Genomic DNA, 13,000 nt, shown 5'->3' with positions numbered 1-13,000 from the left:
ACATTAACATTGATATGACTCATTTACCAATTTAACCCTATATATATATACACTGTATAGTTGACCTGGGTGGTCCCCAGGGCTCTATACTTGGTCTGCACCTATTTCCCACTACATCAAATCTCTTTGCTGAACATTTCAGAGAGAAACACTATTCCTCCAGACAGGTAAAATTTGATTTATTAGCCATCTAATCGATTGCAGTTCCCTATACTTCGAGCAAAGCATTTGAAGATAAATAGATTGACAGCTGTATTATGTAAGATGTTATGTTTAATGATTTAATAAATATAAAAAATAAAGCAAATTTCAGTACATAGTTCAGAAATGCACATTAAACTGTTTTTGTAAACACAGGTCATACTGCAGTACATCACTATTCTGTACAACTTAATACTGTGTTTTCACACACATCAGATAACATAACAGTTAACTTGACAGAGCCCTGTAGTAATACAAATCTTTTCATTCAAGCTGAACAAAACAATGCTAAATTTGAGATTATAATGAAAATCCCACAAGAGGACCAACATTAAACATTTATTCTTTTGATATGTTTTTTTTGGGGGGGGGGGCACTCGTCTTTCATGTCTCGTAGCAGATTTTGTGAATGATAAACATTCTTAGAAGCTGTATTAATAAGTAATCTTTCTAGCTCCCATTCAAACATTGAGAAATACAAGCAGCATGAACAGTACAGTAATTATCAGTCTTGCATGTATCACCATAAACTGTTGCATCATCCCTCGCCCCCGAAAACAAGTCTACATTTTGGGGAAAATGGAAATGGTAAACGTGCCTTTTTTGAGCAGAAAACTAGAAATTGTTGGGTTAGAAAAAGCTGTTTAACATAAAATGAATATGCAGTGTGTATGTGCATGCATGTTAACAACCCAGAACAACCCCTAAAAAAGCAACAGCCAAGAAAAATGGACTTCACAAAATGACTGAAAACTTGGGATAAATGAATGTAGTTTGTGAAGTCACAGAATAGACCAATAAAAACAATGTTTACAGTAGGACACAGTGATTCTGTTCCTGAATTAAGATGTTAAAATTGACATTGACAATACAGTAAGACAGAAACTGTCCTACACAGACTGCTTTAAAATAAATATGCAGGATCTTCAAGAGTCAAGACAAAACAAAACAGCTGGAAATCCATTAGTGAGAACAATGATCAAAATTCAATAAGACTTGTCTGTGTGTAACATTCACTGCATCAACCTTTTTTACATTACATATCTATTGATCAGTAGCAATAAGTTAACCTTGAACATGAAATAAAAATAAATAAAAAATGATTCATTAAAGAAAATTCAGTAGCCTTTCTTCATATGGGACAAAATCAATCAACGTTAAAGCTAGAATACTTCAGTTTTCTGGTGTCCAATCCGGTCTGCTTCAAATAATTACCAAGCAGTAGGTGTCATACCGACATCGGGGTTGCAATTTCTCACTGGAAGAGTAGGCAGACCACTTCCAACCATTGCAGATGTACTAGTTATATTGCATTAGAATTACCCTACGTATTGGTCAAAACACACTGTTCATTAAAATAAGCCCCAGATTGTAGCTGTAAGAACCCAAGCCAAAGTTATTCATCACAATAATGCTATATAGTTAGCACTGGTTAGACTCCAATTCGCACAATATCTCTCTTAAAAATAACGTTATAGAGTATGAAGGTAGTAAGAGCAGGATGAGGCTTTTGTATACCTCACAATCAGTTGGCAGTCTTATAAAGGACACTGGTGGGTCATCCACTACATGGAGTTCACTTGCTCTTTCATACTGGCATAGTATACAATAGCATGGGCTGGAGAGGGATGAACAAAACAGACATGCAGTCACACCACAAATACAACTAGATAAGCAAGCATACCAGCAGGTTAGCAGTACATTTGTTTTGTTTTTTTCCGTTTGGCTTATCACTGCCCCATCTAGATTTCCTGGATTTAGCATCGGGAAAGGCTTGTTTTCATAAAATAAACGATTTGAACATAGTGATTCACGTTTGTGTCTTACCCCTTTCCTGAATTCATCAGCATGCCTTACAATGGACAGAAGTTGATTTAGTCAGGAAACAGTCACCTTTCACATTTTACACATCTAGATCAGGGGTCTCCAACCATTCATGTACCGCTTTCATGTAGACACAATGTTATGACAGGGGGTGGGTGGGGGGTGGACGGACAACGATTAAAATAACCAACTTATTTGTCTCATAGCCATGGTTTTAAGTTTTACGCATCTCAAAATTGTGGAACTGGCCACACCTGCAACAGCCCAACTGCACAGCTCACAATTAATGAACATATTCATCATCAGTTAAGACTTGGAAATTATTAAATAACTTTTCAGCCGTGATATAAACATACAGCACAGAGGGGAAATGTGCTGGGTTGGGATAATTTTTAATTGCATCTCTGATATGCCTGAAAGGCACGAATGTTGTCATAGTATCTTGAACAAATTTGTTGTGGCCTTGCATGTTAATATTAACATGAAGCACCTTGTTGAGATGCTGGACAGACTAGGGGGGTTGGCGAGTCTTGCACAATGCGTTGAAATGGGATGTTAACTACCGTCTGTTGTTTACTTAAGTGCCACAACTGCAACAAAGCCGTAGTGAGAGATAGCAGCGAGAGATCAACCTGAGAGTGGCTGTCCAACAGATACATAATTGTCGCCTATACTATATATCAAGTAAAATAAAACACCCCTTTCGATGCAGACGGGGATCGCGGACCACTAGACAATGGGCCATGGACCTTCAGTGGTCCGCAGACCACAGGTTGCGGACGCCCAATCTGGTTTACACATGGATGAGCCCAATCAGAGTGCTCAATATCTGGAGCAGCACAATCCCCTTCCGAGGAAGGACCTGCCTGCCAGTCCTACAGAAGAGGAACATGATAGGGTCACCTTATTAACAGGCAACGGTTCAGGTGTGCAGATGTTAAACATCAAGTTTAGTTATGATAGTTTTCCCCATCACAATTAAGCCACTGTATAAATTTGCCAAGACAGGCACGAGCATCAAACTAAAAACAACCTAAATCCACTTTCAACCTACTACTTTGAGTTATTGCTTTTATGAGACACACCAGAAAAAGCTTAAAACTGAACACAAGCATGGTAAAATAAATATCAATAATAATTGGGTAAATAAATTGTTTAATCTAAGATAAATGTTTTGATACTGTATATTGCTGCTAAATCAATTGTGGCAGACAATCTGATTTTAACACTTTTTTGACACTACAGATCAGATGACATTTCTAACCACAAGGTGAAATATGTGATTCCCAATTAAATGCAGGCAACAGAGAAAAAATAAAATAATGTGCTACTTGAAAAATGCAACTCGCAGCATATTTATCATTGTGACAACCAATATCAAACTCTATAAACAGTGCCTGTTTAATTTATAATTTCAGATATATTTTCTTCTATTTACAAGATGTGCCACAATACTATATAAATATAAAAACCAAAAACAAGCAAGGAGGGGCCAGCTTATACTGTACTTGGTGACACAAGTCACGAGGATCTGACCACATACATTTTGGATGCAGCAGTGCTCAATTTGCCAGTGGTCACAGATTCTGTCTGCTGTATCACCAGCAGCTGTTTGTGATAATAAGGCAAGACAAAGCAATTTGAGTGACAGCTGCATGTACTGTTCCTGAGCCAAGGACAGGGGAGGAGGGATCAGCCGGACAGATGAGGTGCTCAGCGGTCTGATGATTCTACTCTAATTTCTGCTGCAGTTTTCTCTGGAAACAGACAGGCAGTATGGAGAGCACAGCTAGTACGCCCAACACGAGCAGCGAGTTCCAGGACACTGCCTCCCCAGCGGTGGTCAGTTTGTAAAGTGTTGTACCTGCGTTGATTGCCACAAAGGATGGTGGAGCAACTCCTGCAAACAGCCAGTAGGAACACAGTGATGTAATGATTCAGTACAAACAATACTCACACAAGGGTGAAATCGTAGAAAATGACCGAGTCCAAATACTGGACTTACCAAAGAAGGTTCCAAGGAAGAAGACCCCCAGAGGCACATTGATCACAGGTGAGGTGATGTTGATGAACCAGTTGGGGAGAAAAGGTGTGATTCTCAGGAAGATGATGTAATTGATTAGATGACCTCTATGCTTCTCAACCTATAAAAACAAAAGTAATGAATTCATTGAATAACATTTGAAAGGAGGAGAGGCAATGATGGCGTAATTAATCTACAGCAATATCTAGAATATCATTTATAGTCAGGAGAGGAAATTATGACAATGATATTTTAAGATTGCAGCAATTGTTCCAGTACTTTCAATTTTCATTTTCTAGCAAAGGTTTTACCTGCTGTGACCATTTGTGTGCTCTCTCTGTGAGGTATTTGTAGACCACAGGTCTCCCCACCAGGTATGACAGCAGATAGCAGAAGGACGCACCCAGTCCAGAGCACTAACAAAACAACACACAATGACTGACGGAAGGACAACATACTTTTTTGTTGCGCAATGGTGTCCTGTGCTGAAAACAGCCAATACCACTAGGTTTAAGGCACAAAAAGAAGTCCAACGTGCTTCAGCCAGTTAAAGGTAGAAGGGCTCTGTGCTCAACAGGGACAACTTGAATAAGAAAGAAAAACACCTGGGCACTTCAGAAGAGACTACTCAAATAAATTACTGGAGCACCCGACTGGATCCGCACGTTTTATTATTTTGCAGGGGTGACCACTAGGTTTAACTCTGATCGCTATGTGATGTCCAGCAATGTGATGTCCAGCTATGTGATGTCCAGAAGGTGGTCACCAATTCACCATAACACCACCATGCTGGACGGAGGAGGCAGACATTTTTGTATTGGAACCTGGCTAATGACTTCTGGCAGATATAGCTTGTGCTAGACAAAGGATATATTGACGTAATGTATTTATGTATGTGAAAGTCATCGCTGCTTTTCTTTCTATGTGAACTTGTATTTTTTATGGAGAAATATGAGGGCTACATTTATATTACAAATTATTTGTGTTATGAGGCATTGCTGATCACAATTCTACACTATACACAAATAACACAACTGCAATGGATCAGAAAGAGTATGCTTTATAACAAAAATTATAGTGATAATAATGTTTCACATATTTTCTCTACTGTCCATACTCACCAGGCAGACTAAGAAAAGAGCTAGAGGGAAAGGATAGAGATATCCTGACAGGATGCTGAGGAAGATAGATCCAGGAATTGCAAATGTCTGAAGGCTGACATGGAAAGGTTAAGGTAAACCATCAGCACATAATAATCTGTAGAATATGATCAAAACAGCATTCTCCAGATTGTTCATTATGATTTTTGCACCGTCTCTACGGAACAAATATATACCCACTGGCTAACTATTGAATGAAAAGAATAATTCAAGGGTGGGTGACATTTTCCTAATAATATATAGATTTTAGATTTTTCTAATAATATATTAGATTTTCTAGCTGCCAGCAATGAGGTAAAAGGTCAGCTCAACCACTTGAACCACAGCATCTACCGTATATTCTGGGGGGGAAGCACACAAGATTGGCTATTTTTGGCTAAGAGATTTGGTGTAGATGAAAAAATAAATAATAATAATAATAATAATAATAATAGGTGTAGATGAAAAAAAGCAGTTCAAGTACAAACCCAAGTCAGGTCCAGTTTACTAGTCTAGAGCATTTAAGTGGTTAACTCACTAACTCTTGGCTGTGATTTGATAGAATAAAATGGAAACATTTAATTACTAGTTTACATTGCATGATGCATATCAACAAAATATAAAGTATATAAAAATAATCATGGCTAATATTATGAACTCCACTCACTTTTGTGTACTAAAAGCATTTATCTGTAAGATTTTGTCTGAAACTTTTCAAGGTCAAAAGGAAATCCAACATTATTATTATTTATTTTTTACATTTTTAACAGCTACCTTACTTTATTTGTGTATGGCGTTAATTTACAATTACATTTGGTCAAATACCAGTCAATATTCTCAAGGGTTTTGGAACAGCTTGGAGACTAGAACAGTGGCATGATGCGACACATTTAGTTCAACTCTACTTTATTATAGGGCCTTCAGCAGCCTAGCCTTCAGGCTGCTGAGGAAGCTTGGATTACCAAGGGGAAAACATTGCTAAAGCAAAGAATACAGTTTAATAATCTAGGGTAACTTGGCTATTACTCTGTCCAATGGTCCTTATATTTGCTTTGTTTAAAGGATACAATATATATGTTGTGAAGTAGGCCATCAGCACTTGGGTGTAGTAAGTGTCTTTGTATTTGGATAGGACTGTTCCCAGTGCTTTGGCATCGTCCATGTCTCTGGGGATCTTAATCTTCTCCATTTCATCACTGAAAAATAAAAGAATCTGTGATCAATTATTTTGTTCTGTTTTACTTTCAGAGCCAACAGTTAAATCTTTTCAATTGTTTTGCAAAAAACTAAACTAAGGGCACGGCCCCACCGCACTTTTATTTTACCTGTGGGGCAGAATCTGCCAATGCTTTGTCAATGCAAATGCGTGGATTCATGGTCTTGCGTATTTTTTCCAAGAATCCATGCATTTGCATTGACAAAGCATTGGCAGATCCGCCCCAGAGGTAAAATAAAAGTGTGGTGGTGCCGTGCCCTTAACAAACATTTCAGTGTCATTACCATTAGCGTTTAAAAATATACTATCTTGCAGTTTAAATTTAGAAATCATTGTCTCAAAAATGGAAATAAAAAAAAACTTGAAACACATGCTGATGCTGCATCAAACATTAAAAGGAGTAGTTCACCCCAAAAATGAATTATTTTCTATCAATAACACACTCCTTGAAGTAGTGATGCGCGGGTCAGGTTTTTTCATAACCCGCCCTGCACGGGAGGCCAACCAGTCCCGCGAAAATGAATATAAATCTCCCTCTCTCTGAATGAGTGAGTGAGTGAGTGAGTGTGAGAGAGAGAGAGAGAGAGATGTGTTTCCATTTGTTTTCACAGGAAGGCGGAAGCAAAAGCCGATCGTTTCTCTTAGCCATTGGAGCTTTAGTAACCGTGAGCTGTGTTTTCTTTTGCTGTTGTTTTTCCATCTTTAAATCCTATAATGCCATAAAAACAGTGTGAAATTCCTTTTTGTTACTAGAACGGTAGTTCCGGGCCAAACAGGAAACCGGTGCGTTTCCGTTTTCCGGCCGGATGACGTCATTTTGGCAGGAAAGACGCCCCACTCCACTTTCAATAGAAAATATGTTTATAAAAGGCTTTCGGGGGTGAAATTTAACTTCAGTTCTTTTGAACCTTGTATAACTTTAAATATAAAGCTGTATTTTATTATTTGGATATAATAATCAAAAAGTTTTCAAAAGAGGTCATTCCATCTCAGAGTCAAAAATGTCTCAAGCCACTGTAAATAATAAACATTCCGGAAAGCCTAGGGCTTTGTTTTTTTTTTACTTTAAAATTTTATCCTGCAATTTTTGTAACCCTTTTTTTTCACCCGTGCCAATTTTCTAAGTGATCCTGGGCACTACACCAGCGCTACACTAGTCCCCCACAGCCTAGGGACGTCTCATGCCTCCTTCAATGCATGAGAGCCAACTGACCTTCTTGTCACATGAAAGCCTAGGGCTTTGTTGTTGTTAAGCATTGCAAAAAAAGAAAGGATCCAGAAAGTAACTTACTCATTTAGCTCTGGGAAGTTCCTGTAGACCAGATACATAACTGAGGCAGAGCAGGTAAAGATAGCCAGTAGAAGGAGGAGAGACTGGCGTGTTGAACCCGCTACATTATTATGCGTTCCTGTGGGGAGAACATAGAAGGTCATTTATTTACCTATCTGGAGTGGACTTAGGGCTGGTACGAATCAGGAAACTGTACTTGTCATTCAAATAATTGTGATTAACGATTTAACCACTTACATCCGGGACAGCATCTGTGTAATTTTAGATGGTTCAGTCTGATGAAGAGTGCAAGCTCTAAAACATCACTAGGCACTTGCAATAATATGTGTCTGAAATGGAGCCCAACAGTGTGAACGTTTTTTTTTTGTGGCATTGAACATTGTAACCATGCCATTTAGGCTTTGTTAAACAAAGAATGCACAGGGAAGATATGATATAACTTACGTATGTACCAAGAAATGACTGACAAAAATTGGTAACAATAATAAAATATAATAAATAATGTATTATGGCCAAAGTAGGCCATATTTAATCATTTTTTAAAACATTTTAATAGCCGCACACAACGCATCACATCGTGACAGATCTGCTATTTCTGCCATTTTTGAAGATGTATTAACATTTTTCGATAGATGAATTTATACAGATGAAAGGTAACGATTGTTGACCATCACGCAAATATAACTGCGATGATGTCAAATAATTGCAATCAGGCTATTATGTAATAATTGTGTCAGGCCCAGAGTGGACTGCCTATAATTTAAACACTTACATTTAAACACTATGTAACTATGTAACGCTATGTAACTTTTTAACAACTATATAGCATATTATGTCCAACAAAATTATAGTTAAACTTTTAAGCAATGAAAAACATCTTTCCATAAATGTATACTCGGGGGGGTCACTGCTAGGGGCTTGACCGTATACCCGCCCCTTACATACTGCGTCACTCACACATAGTGTGGCTTTGAACACAAAACTGTTCCAAAGTATTTCGAAAATAGCTGATCTACAAGCTCACAGTGCATCATGATGCGTTTGTAAATCTGCTGTTTCATCTACTGTATAACGACCCAAAATAGGGACGCCAAGGTTAATTTGGTTAACTAAGGCAGAGACAGTAGAACTATAGTAGCAAGCAGCCAGTTAGTGTCTTGTGTAATGTGCTGTGACTTTTGCATCACTATTTAGAAATGTCTGCAGGGACTTCCCCAAGAGAGAAGGAGACATGTGGAGAGTGATTGGGTGCAGGGCAGGCCATATACACAAGAGATCAATTTATATAGTTTGTTTTACACATATCTATGTGTGTTTGCACAATATCATTACAATTCAAATGCACATACAGTAACTAATAATAGAGCTTCACACTGTAAACAACTAATAATACTGTACATCGTCATGCTAGTCTTCTCAGGAGTCCTATGAATACACTATCAAAATCATGCCAAAGAGAAATTAATACTTTTGGGTTGCAATGGCTTCGTAAGCAAAAGAAAAAGAAAAACAGCTGCTGTGCCTGACACACACACACACACACACACACACACACACACACACACACACACACACACACACACACACACACACACACACACACAGAGTTGTTAGCAACCATAAATATAACTAGGTAGGTAATGTATAACAGAGCTAGGTCAGGGTAATGTAAGGTCAACCAAGCAGTTCTACAATTCTTTTTTGATGTGACTGTGGTGGGCTTTCCTTAAAATTTTCGGCATTCAGCTTTTTGATGTTTATTCGACACTGTATGCCAGACAGTAATTAGTGTCTAACGTCAATCCACCTGGAGGTTTTAAGCCCCGACTCCCAGCTCATAATAACCCCAACACAGAGATCAGGTAAACCTTAGCCCCATGAGGGTTAGGGTTAGGGTTAGGGTAGCTGCTGTGACCTCCCTAGTCTGTCGCTCTAGCTCACTGCTTCTCAAACTTTTTCAAAACCATCTGGGCACTAGGGACATGTGGGCACCTGGACGATAGGGCACTTAGGGGTGGAGGTAACTGGCCACCTGGAGAGGTGGGCATCGGGATAACTGGGCACTAGGACCATGTGGGTACCTGGTCGAGTGGGCGCCTGAATTAGGATTCTTTTCCACAAGTATTTTTTTACTTTACATAGCATGCTGCTTTGTTGTTGTTAAGTGATATTTAACCCACTGTTCTTTAAACCCCCACACACAACAACGAGGTCAAAAGTACAATATAAGAGTTTATTTGTCAAAATAGTACTTATGTCCAAAGTAAATTATAACAGAGTTTCAAAGTACAATATAAGAGTGTATTTGCCAAAATAGAAGTATTGTTAAAAACAGAACAAATTGGGAAAATGGTAAAATACCAAAAAGAATTAAAGATACCAAAAAGTGGTCAAATGATCAATGTTAGGATAGAGAAAACATAGCTAAACAGTACACAATAAAATGATAGATGTAGGGTACTATACTATGTATCTCCACCCCCCCCACATCATTGTATAGTGTACTGTTCTATTTTTTGGTATCCTTAATTATTTTTGGTATTTTACCATTTTCCCAATTTGTTCTATTTTTAAGCAGTACTTCTATTTTGGCAAATACACTCTTATATTGTACTTTGAAACTCTGTTATAATGTACTTTGGACATCAGTACTATTTTAACAAATAAACTCTTATATTGTACTTTTGACCTAGTTGTTGTGTTGATTGGGGGTTTAAAGAACAGTGGGTTAAATATCACATACGAACAACACAGCAGCATACTATGTACAGTAAAGTAAAAAAAAAGAAAAAAACACTTGTGGACAAGAATCCTAATTCAGGTGCCCACTCGTCCAGGTACCCAGTTATCTCCACCCCTAAAGTGCCCACTCGTCCTGGGCACTGCCCACATGACATGTCCCTAGCGCCCAGATGGTTTTGGTGCCCATTGGTCCCATTACCATGAGAAAGGGTGGAAAACGCTATTCCGCTGTGATGGCATCTGTTTTTGTTGCCGGACCCAGGGGGTCTGGCTTACATGAGGCTTTGTACCTGTTTTCTCCATACATGGGCATGGTCACTTTGTCCTTAGGCCCCAGCCATAAAAGTCTGTCCCCCTTTCGTCCATACATGGGCATTTTTTGTACCCGTTTTCTCCATACATGGGCAAAAAAAGAGGTTTTGGTCACTTTGTCCTTAGGCCCCAGCCATAAAAGTCTGTCCCCCTTTCGTCCATACATGGGCATAGACACAGGCTGACACGTCATGTGAAGTCTGGGTCTGGCAGAACCAGGTCTCCTGGTCTTGTTACCAGTAACCTCGCATCACCAGTCTTTCCTTTAGAGCAGGGGGTTTCAACCAGTGGTACGGGGACCACCAGTGGTCCTTGAGGGGGTTCCAGGGGGTCCCCAGCCAAATTAATAGTTAGCAACCAAATTGACCCTTATATGTCTGTAACTCTGAGAGTGTTAAATGAACACTGATGATGGTGATACAGTGTAGATTGGGACCCCCAAGAAATCAAAATGGTTGAGTCCCTGGCATCTCTTTTCAAATGGGGGTCCTTGATGCGAAAAAGGTTGAAAACCACTGCTTTAGAGAGTCAGAGTGCACTGTGCAGATGAATGTAACACGGAAGCGCGTTGTCAGCCGAGTGCCGACTGCCGATCAGCTCGACAGCGACTTGGGGGGGAGCCAGTATCACAGACGCGGCTAGTAGTAAACCTTGTACTTTAATGTATGTTTATCGCTGAAATCTGCCGATCTAGGAGTTCACATAGACCAGCTATTTTCAGCCGTGACCGCCGTCGTAAGACGTAGTATACAAATCTGGCCATATTAGATTATAGATTACCTTCCCAACGCTAACAGTTAGCTCCCGTCGTTCATTTACCTTTCAGTTGTTCTTGTGGCTCATCGTCGGGATTCGCCTTCGCCTCTTCGTGCGGTGAAGACAGCAGGCATTCTGCCTCTCGTTTTTCTCTCCGTTTCTTGGCCATTTTAGAGCTAGAATTTGTTTCAGTTAAATAAATTGCTAAACACACCGAACCGAGCCTGTCCTGTTAGCTTTTTTTGCGGTGACTACACGGAATAACCTTTCAACTTGTCGTCCGAGCAGCAGCATCATCAATAGTGTTGCCAAATCTTGTGAGAGAAATAAGCAACCAGCTCTATAAAAACAAGCCCAAAAGAAGCGACATATCTGCACTTTCAACAAGCTCACGCGCGTTGTGAGCTTGTGAGATCTGTTATTTTCAAGAAATCTTGAAATAAAATATGGAATATTTTGAATATTCAATTGATTCATTCAAACATTGATTGATTGAGTATTTTATTAGCAGTTTGCAAAAAAGCACAGGAAAGTACAGTTCAATACAAGGTCTGCTAAGAGGATTTTAAACCCAAGAAAGCCTATGGCTTGTTGTTTCCATTGGGGTCCTTTCCTTTGTACTCAATTCATCGAAACATTAATGATAGACAAATATACACTGTCTAAAACACCAATGCTCCCTGGCACAAAACATTTATAAAATTTTTGAGAACCACTGGTTAAAATAATTTAAAAATTGTGAAGCAAGCCCAAATAAGCAACTACACTACAGAAACAAGCCCAAAAAAACACAACCCGCAACTACCAATATTTACAAGCGACTTGACAGAAAAATAAGCCCAAAGTCGCTTATAATAAGCGAACATGGCAACGCTCCTTGTCGTCCAGCATCATCATCATCATGCACAGTTTTCCCCTATTGTTTTTCCCTACAGCGGCCCCTGGAGTAAATACAATGAATTTAACCTAGCACAGGAAATAATTACATGGACGGGGGGGGGGGGGGGGGGGGGGGGGGGGGGCTCAATCTTGTTTTATCATTGTGGGAACTGGGAATAGTGAAAACTCATGAGAAAATATTCAACTTTGTTGCAGAAACAGGGAGGGGGGGTGGGGGTCAGGGTACAGATGGCACCTCTGTGTTTTTCCAAAATGTTAAAAAAAATAAAAATGTTGTATAGTAAAGTGTACATGATTAGAACATGCTTAAACAATCGGTCTAATATTTCTAAAATTGCTACAAAACCTGTATATCCAGTCATTTTGGGGCATAAACAAGAAGTTGAAGGATAACAGTCTGATAATGATGTACCGTGCATGTTCACATCATGTATACTTTACATTACTTACTATTTTTCAAATATATATATATTTTTACATTTTGGACAAAATAGCCAATTTCAAGCTGCCCAGATGTCCCTAGAGCCCACTTATCCTGTATCCTCTGAAGGGGCCGGGCCCACTGCCCTGGTGACCTTTATACAATGCCAATAACT

General features: G+C 39.1%; 1 protein-coding gene across 2 annotated transcripts; it reads right to left on the bottom strand.

Moving 5' to 3' along the window:
- Nucleotides 1-255: 255 nt before the first annotated feature.
- On the bottom strand, nt 256-11,776 carry tmem41b (transmembrane protein 41B). Of its 2 annotated transcripts, XR_014601403.1 has the most exons (8): nt 11,568-11,776; nt 7,695-7,812; nt 6,255-6,383; nt 5,170-5,263; nt 4,360-4,464; nt 4,031-4,169; nt 2,066-3,925; nt 256-2,035 (listed from the first exon to the last, which is right to left on the bottom strand). XR_014601403.1 is itself a non-coding variant. In XM_084065873.1 (7 exons), the coding sequence occupies exons 1-7, from the start codon at nt 11,671-11,673 to the stop codon at nt 3,756-3,758; spliced, it is 861 nt and encodes a 286-aa protein (XP_083921999.1). In that variant the 5' UTR covers nt 11,674-11,776; the 3' UTR covers nt 256-3,755. The 2 variants fall into 2 exon arrangements, 1 of the variants encoding a protein (XP_083921999.1); XM_084065873.1 differs by having other exon boundaries at nt 256-3,925.
- Between the last annotated feature and the right edge of the window lie 1,224 nt (nt 11,777-13,000).

Source organism: Gymnoscopelus microlampas, assembly GCF_963454915.1.
Source record: "Gymnoscopelus microlampas genome assembly, chromosome: 1".
Lineage (NCBI taxonomy): Eukaryota > Metazoa > Chordata > Actinopteri > Myctophiformes > Myctophidae > Gymnoscopelus > Gymnoscopelus microlampas.
The sequence above is the reverse complement of the archived record's forward strand: the minus strand, read 5'-3'. Positions and strand labels throughout refer to the sequence as shown.